Below are 14,835 nucleotides of genomic sequence, written 5' to 3' on the forward strand. Positions count from 1 at the left end.
GGAGGGGGAGGAGGAGGAGGAAGAAAAGAAACGTCAAAAGAACAGTGGACTTTTGTTTTATCTAGGGGATTAATTTTTTTTTCTAGTGCTGAGGTTTGTTTCCAGGACTACACACATTTTAGGCAAGTGCTCTACCGCTGAGCTGAATCACTATCCCTAAGATTTTAATTTTTATTGTATTTATTAATTTATATATTTACAGTGTTGGCTATTGAGCCCAGGACCTCAGGCATGCTAGACAAGCACTCAGCTACCCCTCTAGCCCTTAGATGATTTGTACTTTGAATATGAGTTTCTAAAAAATTCATATAAGTGTTGTTGACAAAAATGAAAATTCTGTTGAATTCCAGGAGGTAAAGTACTTGTGAGTAAAGTGATTTGAATTGTAGCTCTGGTATTGCCAATAACTAGGCACTTGACCATCTTTTAATTCTAGATCCTATTTTCATTTGTAAAATGGTATTGTTGGGCCTGGAAGTTTCTTTTCTAAAACATAAAAATCTTGAGTGTGTAAGAATAGAGACCCACCTGTTTCTGGAGGGGGAGAAAAAGATAGTTGATAAAATAGTTAATTTGAACATTAAATTTGAGATGTAGGCAAGAGAATTGGAAGTATAGACAGCACGAAGACTGAAGTTTAAAATAGTAAAATTTTTCCCAGGGGTGCTAATTAAAGTTTTTGAGAATAGATTTGGTATGAAGGAAGGACTAGGAACTATAAGATTCCCTCATAGATAGGAGGCTAGTATGTGGATCTCAAATCTAGGAGTAAGGACTTCTTTTTTTTGGAAATAAGGGTTACATACAGTCATAGATCCTAAGGACTCTTTGAGGTAATTTGATAGTATTTATAGCAAGTATTAAGCACCTACTTCTGAGACCTTTGGCAGAAATGAACAGCTTACATAGACATAATTCCCACTTCTCTGATCCGCTATCCAGAAGTTATGATATTTACATATCTATTTAACAAGTGTGTTTCAGACACTGCTTGGTGCTAGGGATATAATGATGAACAAGGTAGACATTGTTTCTCTTGTCCCTGCGTGTCATGGCTTTAACATGTAGATTGATACTTTCATATTTTAATGTACACATGAATCACTTGAGGATTTTGTTAAAATGTACGTTGTGAATCTGTAGATCTAAGTTGGAGCCTGAAAATTCTGTTGTTGTTGTTGTTTTTTTTTTTTTTTTTTTGGTACCAGAGATTGAACTTGGGACTTTGCGCTTGCAAGGCAGGCAGCGGCACCACTGAGCTAAATCCCTGGCCCAAAATTCTGTATTTCTAAAAAGCCCCAAAGTGATGCTAATGTTGCTGATGTAAAGATCATATATTTAAGTGACAAAGCTCTAGATACTGTATAGTAAATACTGTAGTTATTAAACCACCTAATCCATCTGTTGTACATTTTTCTTAAGAAAAGGTTGTTATGAAAATAATGTGTTCGTTGTAAAATTATTGGAATAATTTAGAAAAGCTTAAAGAACTATATTAGACAGCTTTTCTGATAGTGGTAGAAAATCTCCAACACCCTCAATTTAAAGGAGGAGAGGTTTATTTGGCTTACAGTTTCAAAGGATTCATTTCATGGTCACCTGGCTCCAAGGTAGGAACAACATGGCAAACGAGTGTGGCAGAACCAATGATGCTTAGTTCAAGGTGATGGGGAAGCACAGCAGGGGAACAGTGCCAGAGAGGAAGGAGCCCTAGACCAGATATATTACCCAAGACCATGTCTCCATGGCCCACCAGCCATACACAGAAGTGTGCTTTACTAATTCCCTTCATTGGTGAACTAATCAAGTTGATGAATTTAACTATCATATCCCACCACTTTTCAACTTGACACCTAAACACATCTCTTAAAACCACACTTGATTCCTAAATAAGCACAGTAACAAGTTAATAATTCTTCCTAAAGTGATATAGCTATCTTTTGTTGCAATCAGGGAAAACACACTCCTGTGATCCATTTCCAAAGGATTCTAAATCAAATGGTCAGATATAGTCACAGCAGTGACTACTCAACGATACCATCTTTCTGTATTAGTTTACCCATCACTGAGACACAGTACTTGACACCCACAACTTAAAGGAGATGTTTCATTTAGCTCACAGTTTCAGTTAGTTCAGTCCATGGTAAGCTGGCTGCAAGGCAGACTTGTTATGGTGGAAGTGTGTGGCAGAGCAAAGATTCCTAATTTAGAGCAACTGAGAAACAGCAGGGGCACAGTACTAGAGAAGAAGTGAAGGACCAGATACAGACCGCAAGGTTACACCTTCATTACACACCCAAACATACCCAGAAATGTATTTTACTAATGCCCTGAGGGGTCCCAAGACAATCAGTTAACCATCTACCTTATCTGTCACAAGAACAATATAAAAATCACTGTCAGTTCTCTCTTCCAGAGACAACTATTGTTATTATTGGGACATACTCATCCAGATTTTATATGTGAACATATATTTCCACTTACAATGACTTAATACACCCTGAGCTATGTGTTTGACTCTTAGCTTTGTAGTTTTACTAATACAGTAGAAAATCCCCCAACTTAAAAACATTCTGACTGCAAACTTTCACAAATATAAACAGACCTCACATTACGAACAAACAAATCACAGGAGTAGCTTACGTGTCTGCTGGACATTGTCACAGTTGTGCTGGTGTGTGCTTATGCATAGTATGATAGTGTACAGTATTTGTGTGTGTGTTTGGTTTTAATGCTTTATGCTGTATATTTGTGTCAAAGATGTATAAGACCCACTTCATCAAACTTACTGTACCCAACTTTACCCTCCCAAGCAGTTAAATATTTGCATTTTGAAGGGGAGACTTAACTTCATTATCATAAATAAAGCTTGATCCACCCATTCTGCTGCGAATGCTTTCAGTAGTTTTTAATCTGGATGTCTGTTTGAATCTGCTTCATGGATTTCATTCTTTCTGTGTTGTGTTTTTATGGTTTCCATTTCTTTCCTATGCTGGGCATTCATTACTTCCATCATGGTATTGAGTTCATCTATTTTTTTATCTGTTTCTGTTCTAGAGTCTCTAATCATGTCTTTGATCTTGCTCACCATCTCTATGGTTATCTTGGAAATTATTTCTGTTTTGAATTTTTCCACAGCCTCATTCATCTCTGTTACTTCCTGTGCTATCAGTTTAGGGTGTTCAGGTGGTTGACTATCAGGCTTTTCCATCTCGCTTTCCCCAGAATTTGCCTTTGGTGAGCTGGAAGCCTATGTTTGTGCCTTGCTTATATGTCTTCTCATTTCTATTTTTGTTGTTGGTACTGTTCTTGGTTAAATTCCTGGGTTAATACTTCGATTTTCCAGATACAGCTGGTCTTTAGGTTTTAAGTTTCTAATTACTCTGAGACACTCATTTTCATAATGCCAGGAAGGACAACTGATTAGATCAATCACAATACCTTAGCCCAAGTGATACTATCAGCAACAGCATCAAGCACAGTTTAGAAAATGACAATTTGTGGAAGTTATTAATCTATCACTTTTAACTGTTTGAATTAAATTAAAATGGAGCAGTAGGCCAAAATATGTTTATAGTGAATAAACTCTTGAATATAGCAACTTTACCCCCGTGGATGGAAACTTGGAAGGAGATGGGGAGGATGGGATAGATAGGTAGGATAGGGAAAGGTTAGAAGTAAGGCCAGAGGGCTCAGGAAGATCACACAAACTCTAGTAAGCTGTTGAAGAAAGGAGGAGAAGACAGAACAAAATAACATATACAAGAACAGAACAACAGCAATAGGGAAGCTAGAAATTGTATTCACATGTCTTTAAAACTAGTGATAATCGAGAGACGGAAAAAGAGAAGAAAAGAAAAAGAAAAAAATTCTAATTAGGACAGGAATAGGAACAAAAAGAAATGAAGAACAAGGTGAGAGAGAGAGAGAAAAAAAAGATTTAAAAAGTACAAAATTTGAGAAAAGAGGGAAAAGGTAAACTTTTTTTAATTATTAAAAATAAGAGAAAAAAAATACTTTTGAAAAAAAATAAAAATAAAGGGCCTCCTTTGGGGTATGTCTGCTGACACAATAGACAGCATGGGCAACAGTGTACAGGTCTAAGTCAATTAGTCTTAGGAAGCTAGCAGCTGTCCCTTGAGGTTCTAGCTGATTTCCGGCTGAAAGGCCCAAGTTGAGATCTCTGACTTCCTGCTGGGTTGAACTCTGCAAATTTTGTCTATCCTTTCCCTGAAGAAAGTCCAGGTTGTGATGGGAGGTGGTGATCTATCCAACTTATCAACTACGGTGGTCTGGTGTGCCTTTATTGCAAAGATTTTCTTCACTTTTCCAGTGGGCTTCAGTTTTCATCTGGGAGCCTGAGAGAGGCCCTCTTTCTCTTGTTTACTTCTCTATCCTCTGGAGCTCAGATCAATGGCCCTTCTGCCCCTCTGTGGTGTGGATCCAGGTGTTGGTATGGCCCAGCAGCCAGAGAGTCATATAGCATTGGAGGGGGGTGCTCCTCGGCTCCTCTCTGCTGAAGAGGATGGGCTCACCGGATAGTCCCGCACACTGCTGGGCTCCTTGGCTCCTCGGCTCCTCTGCACCAAAGGTAGCGGGCTCGCCCTTGCTTTGTATTCTTGATTAAACTCTTTCTGATTAGGGGGTGAGATGAAATCTCAGAGTAGTTTTGATTTGCATTTCTCAAATAACTAGATATCGAACATTTTCTTTATACCTGTTGATCATTTTTCCTCCTTTGAAAAGTGACTATTCATTCCCTGCTTTTTTGATTGGCTTGCTTTAATTTTTTTTTTTTTTTTTTTTTTTTGGTACCAGGGATCGAACTCAGGCCCTTGTGCTTGCTAGGCAGGTGCCAGAATCACTGAGCTAAATCCGTGGCCCTAAATTTTTTTATATTAATCATCCATCAGAAAACTAACAGATTTTCTCCCATTCTGGATATTGTGTATCCAGTCTTTTAATTACTTCTTTTGGTGTACAGAAGCTTTCTAATTTGATGTAATCTCACACACTGATTGTTGATATTATTTCCTATGCTTTTGGAGTTCTAGTCAGACTTTGCCTGTGCCTGTGGTTTCAAGTGTTTCCTCTGTGTTTCCTTCTAGCAGTTGCAAAGTTTCTGGTTTTATATCTAGGTCTTTGATCCTTATTGTGATTTTAGTACAGGGTGGGAGACAGGGCTCTAGTTTCAATTTTCTGCATGTGAATATCCAGTTTTTTCAGTACTGTTTGTTAAAGAGGATATTTTTTTCTTCAGTATATGTTTTTTGCTTCTTTGTCAAACCTCACATGACTATAGGTGCATAGATTTATTTCTGTCTATTCTTTTGGTATACGTGTCTGTTTTTGTGCAAGTACTATGATGTTTTGTTACTATGGCTTTGAAATATAACTTGAAATTCAGTATAGTGGTGCCTTCAGCATTCCTGTTTTACTTCTTTTCCTATTCTCCTTCTTTTATCTAGGTTTTTAATTTCAACCACTCTTTCCAAAACCCCTTACACCGTAGTCATTCACAAAGGAGTCACTGTATATTTGATTTTTCTGGAGGATCATATGAACCGACTACATTTTTATCTTTATTTCCTAGTATCAGCATGTTGAGATATGTTCTAGTTTGGGTCTAGATGTCCCCTCAAAGCCTCATGTGGTCATAGGCTTGATCTAGAGTATGTGAAACTGGAACTGATTCATGATACAGTGCTAGGGTCGAGGGCACTAGGATTAAGGATGTGAGTGCTCCCTGCCCCAAATTGTCTGAATAAGATAAAAGGGGCAGGGAGACACTGTTAACTCTCTTGTTACCATTGCTGCCTTGTGTGTGCATGTTGTTTCTCCTCTGCAGTGCCTGTTTGCCAACCCACTGTCAGAGCCAGCTGATTATGGACTGAAACATCTATGAACTGTAAGACAAATAAACCCCTCCCCCTCTTTGTATGTCACGTATTTTTCATCAGGTATGAGAGAAAAGTAACTAACACAAAGTAGAAGTTATATTGCAGAGGTTTGGTAAATGAATGAAGCAGGGTGTAATGGTGTACACCCATAATCACAGTGAATTAGGAAATTGAGGCATGAACATTACAAGTTTGAGGCCAGCTTGGCCAATTTAGTGAAACCCTGTCTTTAAATTAATACATGTACATGTCAATACATATGTGCATACATAAGGTCTAAGGATGTGGTTCAGAGTTAAAGTGCTTGCCAAGCATGTAGGAGGTACTGGGTTCAATCCCCCATACCACCAAAAAGAAAAAAAAGTGAGTAAATGGTAAGTAGGTAAACATCTCTTAATCCTTTGCAGCCTAATCTTTATCGCCAGGCTTCTGACACTCTTGTGGAAATCAACAGTGAAAGGAAAGGAAGTGAACAACATGAAAAAACAGCTGTATTAGGAAAGACTGAAGAGTAGCTATGGTACTGGCCTTCTCTTGGTTTCTCAGAACAGCTGAAAATTGTTGATTTTCTTTTTTTTGGTCTTAACCTCTGAATATATCTTAAGAATCATTTTCTCTTTAAGACTCATATTCTGCTATCCTTAGCGCAAGGATCTGGGTTCAATCCCTAGTACCAAAAACAAAACAAAACAAAAAAATTGGGTAGGAGATTGTAAGAAGTAGTATAACTATATTAAATATCCTAAAGAAATAATCAGAGATGGAACCTATGATGAAAAAATAAAAATGTTTCTCATGGCATTCTTTATACTTTTGAAAAGCTGTAAACATACATGGGCTATTTTTAAAAAACTGACTGCATCCTGGATGACACACACACACACACACACACACACACACACACACACACACAGTCTCAAAAAACTACGTAGAACTATCATACAGACCATGTCTCTTGACTAAAAAGTTTTTCAGTTTCTCAGTCCACAGTGTCATTGTTGGTATGGTCAGCTGCAGGATCACTTACAAACTTGCCCGAAATGCACATTCATAGATTTCACACCAGATCTGCGGAATCAGAAGCTGTGGAGAAGTCCCTCCTCCTCTTGGTCAAAATGTTATGTGAATTGCTCGATAATTTTTCCTTCTGCTGTTGCTGATTTTAGATGTAAAATTTTAAAATAAAGCTTTGGCTCTTCAGAAATACATTTTTGTCTGCAGAAAACAAGTTTATCTTCCTATCCAAAAAGATGAAAATAACTGGGTTACTTACAAAAAACAACCAAGTGAAGACCACCAACTAATGAGTAGAATCAGTAAGAACGTGATTTTGGCCCTTTTCACATTGACAAGTTCTGCATTTCTGCTGTTTCAGTTGTACTACTACAAGCACTATTTATCAGCAAAGGTAACTTTTTTCCTTTCTTATCATTTGACTTTGTTTCAGCTGTATATTTTCTTAACATCTCATTTGCAATACATAAAAGTCATCATTTTTTCTATTTTGCAGAAATATTTCTTACTGAGAGTCTCATCTTTGTGGAATGTGGCATGCAATTCAAAAGTGCAGTTGAATGTTTTTATAATTGTACACTAAAATCCAGTCGCAGTACCATTTAAGCTATTGAAAATTTCTGATTTTAGTTAATACAAAATTATTCTGATAAACAGACAATCCTTTGGTAGTCTGCTAAACAGACAGTCCTTCACTTAAATGAATTTAATGACAAATAAATTTGATATACTAGAATTAGTTTATGTTACTGTAATTTGTATTTTAATTAGAATCTACCAGGCCATAGTAATAGTATAGCTTACCTCTATCTCCATCTATAGGAATAATTAGTGACAATGGTTTAGAAACTATTAGCTGCTTCTAATAGTAAATGCCTGCAGTACTTTAGTGAGAAGGACTACAAAGTCTCCACAGTCTTCAGGTATTTGCTTAGCATAGTGGTGTGTGTCTAGTTGTCCCCCCAAGACCTCATGCAGTCATAGGTAGGGCTTTCTCCTCAGTGGCTGAATCTAGAGCATGTTGTTGATTTATGGTGCAATGCTAGAATTAAGGGTGGATGACTTCAAATTTCAGGACAGCTCTTCAGGTGTCTGTCATCTAAGCTGTTATGAGCCCTGTGAGCATTTTCTATGGGCTTCAACTTTCAAATATAAATACTCTTCAATTTATAATAGTTTTATATCCTGATAAACATCACAGGTTGGAAATACTGCAAATCGAGAATGTATGTGTATATTATAATGCCTAACATACTGCGCATTACAGTTTAGAAAAGTACTCTTTAAAATATTCAGTTGTGTACCTGTGTGTTCGTGAAGCCAACTGGCAGCTATCTAGCACTGTGGGACTGTTGTACCACACATTGCTAGATTACATATGAAGTACAGTTTCTCCTGAATTCATATCACTTTTGCAACATCATAAAATCAAAGGATTGTCAGTTGAACCATCATAAATTGGGATCCATTTGTAATTGTCTTGTAACTCATGCCAAAAAGGAAAAGATGTACCTCTAGGACCCTCTAAGGATGTTCAGTTTTTTGCTTTTTACTGCACCCGACAGATTATGATTCTTTATGCTAAATCTGTATTTATTGATCATTTGTTATGCACCATGTGCTTAGGAAAACAGATAAATAAGACAAAGGTCCAACTCTCCAGAAACTGAATTTAATATACCTAGCAATAATAATAATTCTTGAGGTCTAGATAGTTGTGAGTTCAAATCCTCATTTAGTTTTTTGCCTTTCAGCAAGTCCCTTAACCTCTGTGAACCTGAGTTTATTTAAATAGGGCAACTTTGCCGCTTGAGATAATGTATGATACCTAGCTTAGTATCTGATACATTGTAGATACTCAGAAGATGCTAGCTATTAATAGCATGTTTTCCACTTCTTTGAAGGGTTACATTAGTTTGATTAATAAAATTGAATTCAATGATTATAGTGTCCTTAGAGCCTACATTTATCACTTCTTCATAAATGAGTTATCTGTGGCCCAATTATAGCTTCTTGCTCATAATTACCAAGTCCCAATTCTAAATCTTATGTTCACTCAAAGAACTACTCTGACATGTAAATAAAAGATGTTCAAACAGAATGTTGTAAGATTGATAAGATATAAAATTTCTTTACAGAATGCTGTAGCATAACAGAAAATGACAAAATATTGATATCTAGGTAGAGGAAACACAAATCGGTGTTTGTGTAAAGCACTGAATGATCCAAGCCTTATGTTTTTCTTGACTTAGTCAAGATAAGTCACACTAGTCCCTGCAATAATCAGCTGTTCTTATTACCTAGGAGGCCACTTATCAGGTTGTGTGTTGAGATACCTTGTGTTATTTTTAGTAACCTGTGTGTGTTTGGTTAAAAGGAAGTTTTGAAGTTTGGATTTCAAGTTTGTCAATGATCATACATAGTGAACAATTTCATATGCCATCATCTGAAAAGGAAATTAAACTGAGTGTGGTGGTCCATGCCTATAATCTTAGCCCTCTGGTAGTTGAGCTAGGGTGATTTCAAGTTCAAGTCCTACCTGAGAAACTTAGTGAGACCCTGTCACAAAATTTTTTAAAAATTTAAAAAGGGCTGGGGATGCAGGTAAGTGGTAGAGCACCCCTTAGTTCAATCCCCCAATACCAAAAGGTGAAAAAAAAGAAACTAATCTTGTAGCCATTTTTAGCTTTTGGGCAACAAAGCCTTTTCGAAATATTGTTAATTGATCAGGTACTTAATAAAATTATGTAAGAGATGTGTTTTTCCCTTGATCCTTGACTGTTGGCTCATCCCATTTTGCTCTGAAGAATAACATATAGGTCTTTTCTGGAAGAATGTTATATTTGATAGTTTGATTTAGTAAGGCAATAGCTGATAAATAGTACTGCCCCTCCTTCCTGTCCCCTCCCACTTTTGTCATTATCCTGGATAAATGTGCGAGAATATATTTAATTAAAATGAAAGTATATTTTTTATTCTTTCATTTATTTTCAGGTTTTAGACTGTGTAAGTTTTCTGGCCAACTTTGGTTATTTAACAAACATAACTTTTTCAGCATTGCTTATTACATTTATGAATCCATTACATTAAGAATTTCAAGCTGGGCATGGTGGCACACGCCTGTAATCCCAGCACTTGGGAGGCTGAGGCAGGAGGATCGCTGTGAGTTTGAGACCAGCCTGGGCTACATAGCGAGTTCCAGGTCAGTCTCAGCTACATAGTGAGACCCTGTCTCAAACAAAAGAAAAGAAAAGAAAAAGAAAAAGAATTGCAGTGGTTTAGGAATAAATAGAATAATGTTTCTGCTAGAATGAGGCACTAAGGGGCAGAAGGGGAAGGCTGGCTACCTGAAGGTTTAGTGAATTATAGTGTTTCTGATCCTTAGTTTTATATATTTATAAACATTAGAAAAAACTAGTTACTGGTGACTTCTTTAAAAATATTACTTTTGATTCTATGTATGTGGGGATATTAAAAGATCATTCAAATTAAGGTTTTGGCTTTTTTATTTCTTAAGATTTCTTGTATTGTTCTGCATTCCAAAAATAATAAGATTGTCCCATAGGTCTTCTTTTTTTTTTTTTTTTTTTTTTTTTTTTTGTACCGGGGATCAAACTCAGGTCCTTGCACTTGTAAGACAGGTGACGGAACCACTGAGCTAAATCCCCAGCCCATGTACCATAAATCTTTATGTCCTAATTCTTGATTGTTTTTTCCTTGATGATGTATCTTAACTGACTCATTTATCGGTGGTGTTCAGTAGCCATCACACTTTTTATCAGTTCTTGTTAGCATCTGATTCTGTGTACTTCTTTATTCTCTTCCCTTAAGTTTTTACTTGATAGGCAATGTTTCAGAATATGTTTAACATTTTATTAAACTATTAAATTTATATGGCATTTCTTTCAGGATAGTAACTCATTCGTTTGCCAAGTATTTGTTGAAAGCTTCCTATGTGCCAGACATAGTACTAGGCTGTGAAATACAGTGATGAATGAAATTCAGTCCTTGCTTTCTAGGAACTCACAAATTGGGGGGCTTTGAAGTTAAAAGGGAGAGAAGTTAAAACAAAGTGTCTGTACTTTGAAATCCTTCATTTCTGTTGTCAGAGTTAGTTTTCATAAGTACAGACCTGGTCAGGTTCCTGTACTTTATTCCTTTGAAAAATAAGACCCACACTTCATAGCATAGTGTATAGGATATTCTCTTTTTACTTCTTCAGATCCTTTCTTCATCATGCTCTGTGTCTTGGAGGCTGACTGGATTAGCTGAGCTCTCTAGTTTTGGTGCCCAGTTGGGTTCAGCCAATGGGAGGTATCAACTGGAGATTGGAAACTAGAAAGAAAAAGAAGTCAGGTTGTTCATTCTCTTGGTTCTCTTTCTGTAGGGTCATTGCTTGACAGTGATTGCATTTCCCCTGTACAGCTACAGTTCAGAAAAGAGAGAAGACAGACAGACAGACAGACAGACCCTCTCAAGATCAGCATGTCAAAGAAGTGGGAAGAACTAGCTAGTGAACCTAAGGAGTAGCCAGAGAGAAATAGTAGGAAACCTGGAAGTACGAGGATCCTGAGAGCCAAATGAATGGAGTGGTTCAGAGAGGCAAAACATTTCAATTCTTTTGTTGTTGTTGTTGTTGTTTTTTGAGACAGGGTCTCACTATGTGGTTGAGACTGACCTGGAACTCACTATGTAGCCCAGGCTGGTCTCGAACTCACAACGATCCTCCTGCCTCAACCTAACATTTCAATTCTTGGTAGATAAAACAAAACAAGAGCTAATAATAATTAACTATTGGATTTAGCAATATGGAGACCTTGGGTGATCTTAATGAATCCTCAGTGGTGTGAATGTAAGCTCGATTGAATTTAAGCTCTTGAAAGTTTTCTGTTTTCTCAGAGAAATAAAAAGTAGTGCCATAAGGACAAATAGGGAGGAAGTGTTGGAAAAAGAAAAGAACAGAAAAGTCATCCGGGAGAATGGAAGTTTCTAGACAAGGGAAATGTAGAGTGGTTTCTGGGCAGTTAAGGCCCTTCTTGTAAATAGGACTTAAATTGATACCAGTGGGCAGGTACAGTTGCGTGTACAGAATAAATGGAGGGTTGGATTTTCACTAAACAAGTAAAATGAAGAGATGTAGAGGCAAGTTTTGAGTATATACAAGAATATGACTTAGAAAACATGAATTTTTTGATAACATTATTTGTAATTGCCAAATGTGAAATTACCCAAATATTCATTAAATCATAAATATGGAATAGAATAATAGCTACAAAAAGAAATTAAGTATTGGTATGTCCTGCAGTGTGCCTGAACCTCTTGACAACATTATGCTAAGTAAAAGAAGTGAGATGCAAAAACATATATATCATGATTCCATTTTTACGAAATGTCCATCGAAGGCAAATTGATAGAGAAAAAAATAGTGATAAAGTAGTGTTATGGTTAGGGCTGAGGAGGAAGACCAGGGTCTTCTGAGTGTCTGCTGAATGGGAACATGGTTTCTTTTTGGTACAATGAAATATTCTAGATAATAGTGATAGTTACACAACTCTATAAATATAGTAAAACTACTAAATTATACACATTAAAAGGGTACCTATCATGGTATGTTATCTGTAGCTCAATGAAAATATTATAAAGATAGTCTAGTTCACTAGAAATTTACTTATCTCAAACAACAAGTTATACAGCTCAGGAATTCAGTCTTTTCTACTAGGGTAGGTCTATGGTGAACAAGAAATGCCTGTATTACAGAGTTTACAATCTCTTTAGGATTGAAGACTGCAAAGCTGCTGCTGTTGCTGTTATTTTCCAAACATCTGGCCAGTACTAAAATGTTACTGGCTAAGTTACAAAACTTGTGAGGAAAGACCAACTCTGTCCCTACCTTAATTTCTCAACGTATTCATCCCTGTCTCCTCCTTCTCCCTCCCATTAACAAACCCTTTGGTAAGCATTTACTACATACCAAGCACTAGCGATATAAAGAGGGATTGGACTTGGTGCCTGCCCTTGAGTGTGTAGTGTAGTGGGAAGGTGAGTCTCTTTTCTTAGGAAATTGGAACTCATTTGATTTTTAAAGTGAGGCTATTCTAATTGTTCTTCAACATCCTCCCATTTTGAGCATTTAGATGAACACATTGAAAGCATAAGAAATTTCTTTGGGTATTCTTTGAGCTTGAAATATTCTTCATCTTGTCTCTACACTATCAGACATTCTTACTTCTGTTACTTTCAAAGTATTTCAGCTTATCAGATAAAAGCTGATATTTTTCTTCCTCTTGATTCTCTAGACCCAAACATTTTTTAAAATATTATTTAAGAAATAACATTTGAAACTATGCTGTATGATAGGAAAAGTATAGGAATTGGAGCTGTCAGAAAACCAGAATAATCATGCCTATTTTGCAGGATTATTGTGAGTGATAGATATTAATAAAAAGTTCATATATAGAAGTATCATAGTACCTGACACTTAATAACTGCTCAGTAAATATACTTTCTTATCACTTTTCCAAAATTGGCAGACACTAATTTAGAATGCAGAAATAAATTGAGGTAGAAATACAGGGCTACATGGACAAAGTCTTAATTCCAGAGAGGTAGCAGGTAGCAGAGAGTTTGCTATTCATTGATATATATGGGGAGGTATTACTGTTTAATAATTTCTGTTAGTACTTTACATGTTAGATTGTTATATTGTAAAATGATAGTGATCTTGGCTCTTGGCTATATAAAAATAAGTATTTGGATAAAGTACTGTGATCTAATTACTGTATATAGTTTGACTTTTGTACTCACCCTAAATTCATTGTTACATGCTGGGCTTTTAATTTACGAAATGTCTTGTTACCTTCCTAGAATGGAGCTGCTTTATCAAAATCCAAAGGAAGTAGAATTGGATTTGATAGCACACAGTGGGTATGTACAATAAATAAATTTCTCAGTTACCACTTTCATATAGTTCATTTATTTGTACATTCCTTAAGTATTTGTTGAGTGACGATAGTAATAACAAAAGCTGTCTTGGGAATGCAGTAGCTAGTATCAGGCCCTTATAGAAATCTTAATTGACCAGTACATACTGTTATTCTCAGTGTACTTAACAAAAGGTTAGATCATTAATAAGTGACTAATCCAGATACTGTGTGCCTCTGGAATTCTCATTCATTGAGCTGTGATGCTTCCCCAAATGAATGATTATGTGAATCAGAATTGAACTACAAATAAAGGAAAATTGGGGCTGGGGATTTATCTCAGCTGTACTGTGCCTGCCTCAAAAGCATAAAGACCTGAGTTCAATCCCCAATACCAAAAAACAAAAACAAGGGAAAATCAATAACTAGGAATAAAAAAATATATTAAACATGTTTCCTTTATAGGATGAGGGAAACTAGTAATGTATATATTATATCTTTGTTTTCTAATTTTCAAAATTTGCACTTATAAAATATATTCTTAGCTATTTTCTAAACCAAATTTAGAATAAAAAAATGCTGTATTACTAATAAAAAATACTCTTAAGAAATATGCACGTGTGTGCACACACACACACACACACACACACGCGCAATGACTTAAGCCAGATTTATTTTCCCATGGATTAAATAATACATTGAAATTTTGAAATTTATTTTTTAACAGCTGGGAATATGCCTGTTTGAAGAGAGTAGGAGTGATCTATTACAAATGTTAACATTCTGAGATGTGAAGACAATTACAATAACATAAATTTTTCAAAATTATCATTTAAAGTCTTGATATGTGCAGCAAAAGAAAAAAAATAGCTATAATAGCTTCAGTGGGATTAGAAGATTTTGGTTTGTATGGACTAAGCAACAACTTTCTGACAGTATCTCCATACCTTTTGGTGAATAAAGCAGAAAAGGAGTACAGATTGATATATATATATATATAT

At 36.1% G+C, this 14,835-nt stretch overlaps 1 protein-coding gene across 5 annotated transcripts in view; it reads left to right on the top strand.

The window, feature by feature from the left end:
* Positions 1–14,835, top strand: part of Fktn (fukutin) — a 60,873-nt gene that overhangs the window by 1,519 nt on the left and 44,519 nt on the right. For 2 of the 5 annotated variants that reach the window (XM_010619687.2, XM_010619686.2), the window contains exons 2-3: positions 7,122–7,308; positions 13,779–13,838. In XM_010619687.2, coding sequence (XP_010617989.1) covers positions 7,204–7,308; positions 13,779–13,838 — 165 coding nt within the window. In that variant the 5' untranslated portion in view covers positions 7,122–7,203. Of the gene's footprint in view, positions 1–4,409; positions 4,592–5,879; positions 5,909–7,121; positions 7,309–13,778; positions 13,839–14,835 lie in introns of those variants that run through there. The other 3 variants (XM_033759054.1, XM_010619688.2, XM_033759055.1) reach the window with 3 other exon arrangements.

This window comes from Fukomys damarensis, unplaced genomic scaffold (assembly GCF_012274545.1).
Source record: "Fukomys damarensis isolate Sample0158 unplaced genomic scaffold, DMR_v1.0_HiC HiC_scaffold_36, whole genome shotgun sequence".
NCBI classification, from domain to species: Eukaryota; Metazoa; Chordata; class Mammalia; order Rodentia; family Bathyergidae; genus Fukomys; species Fukomys damarensis.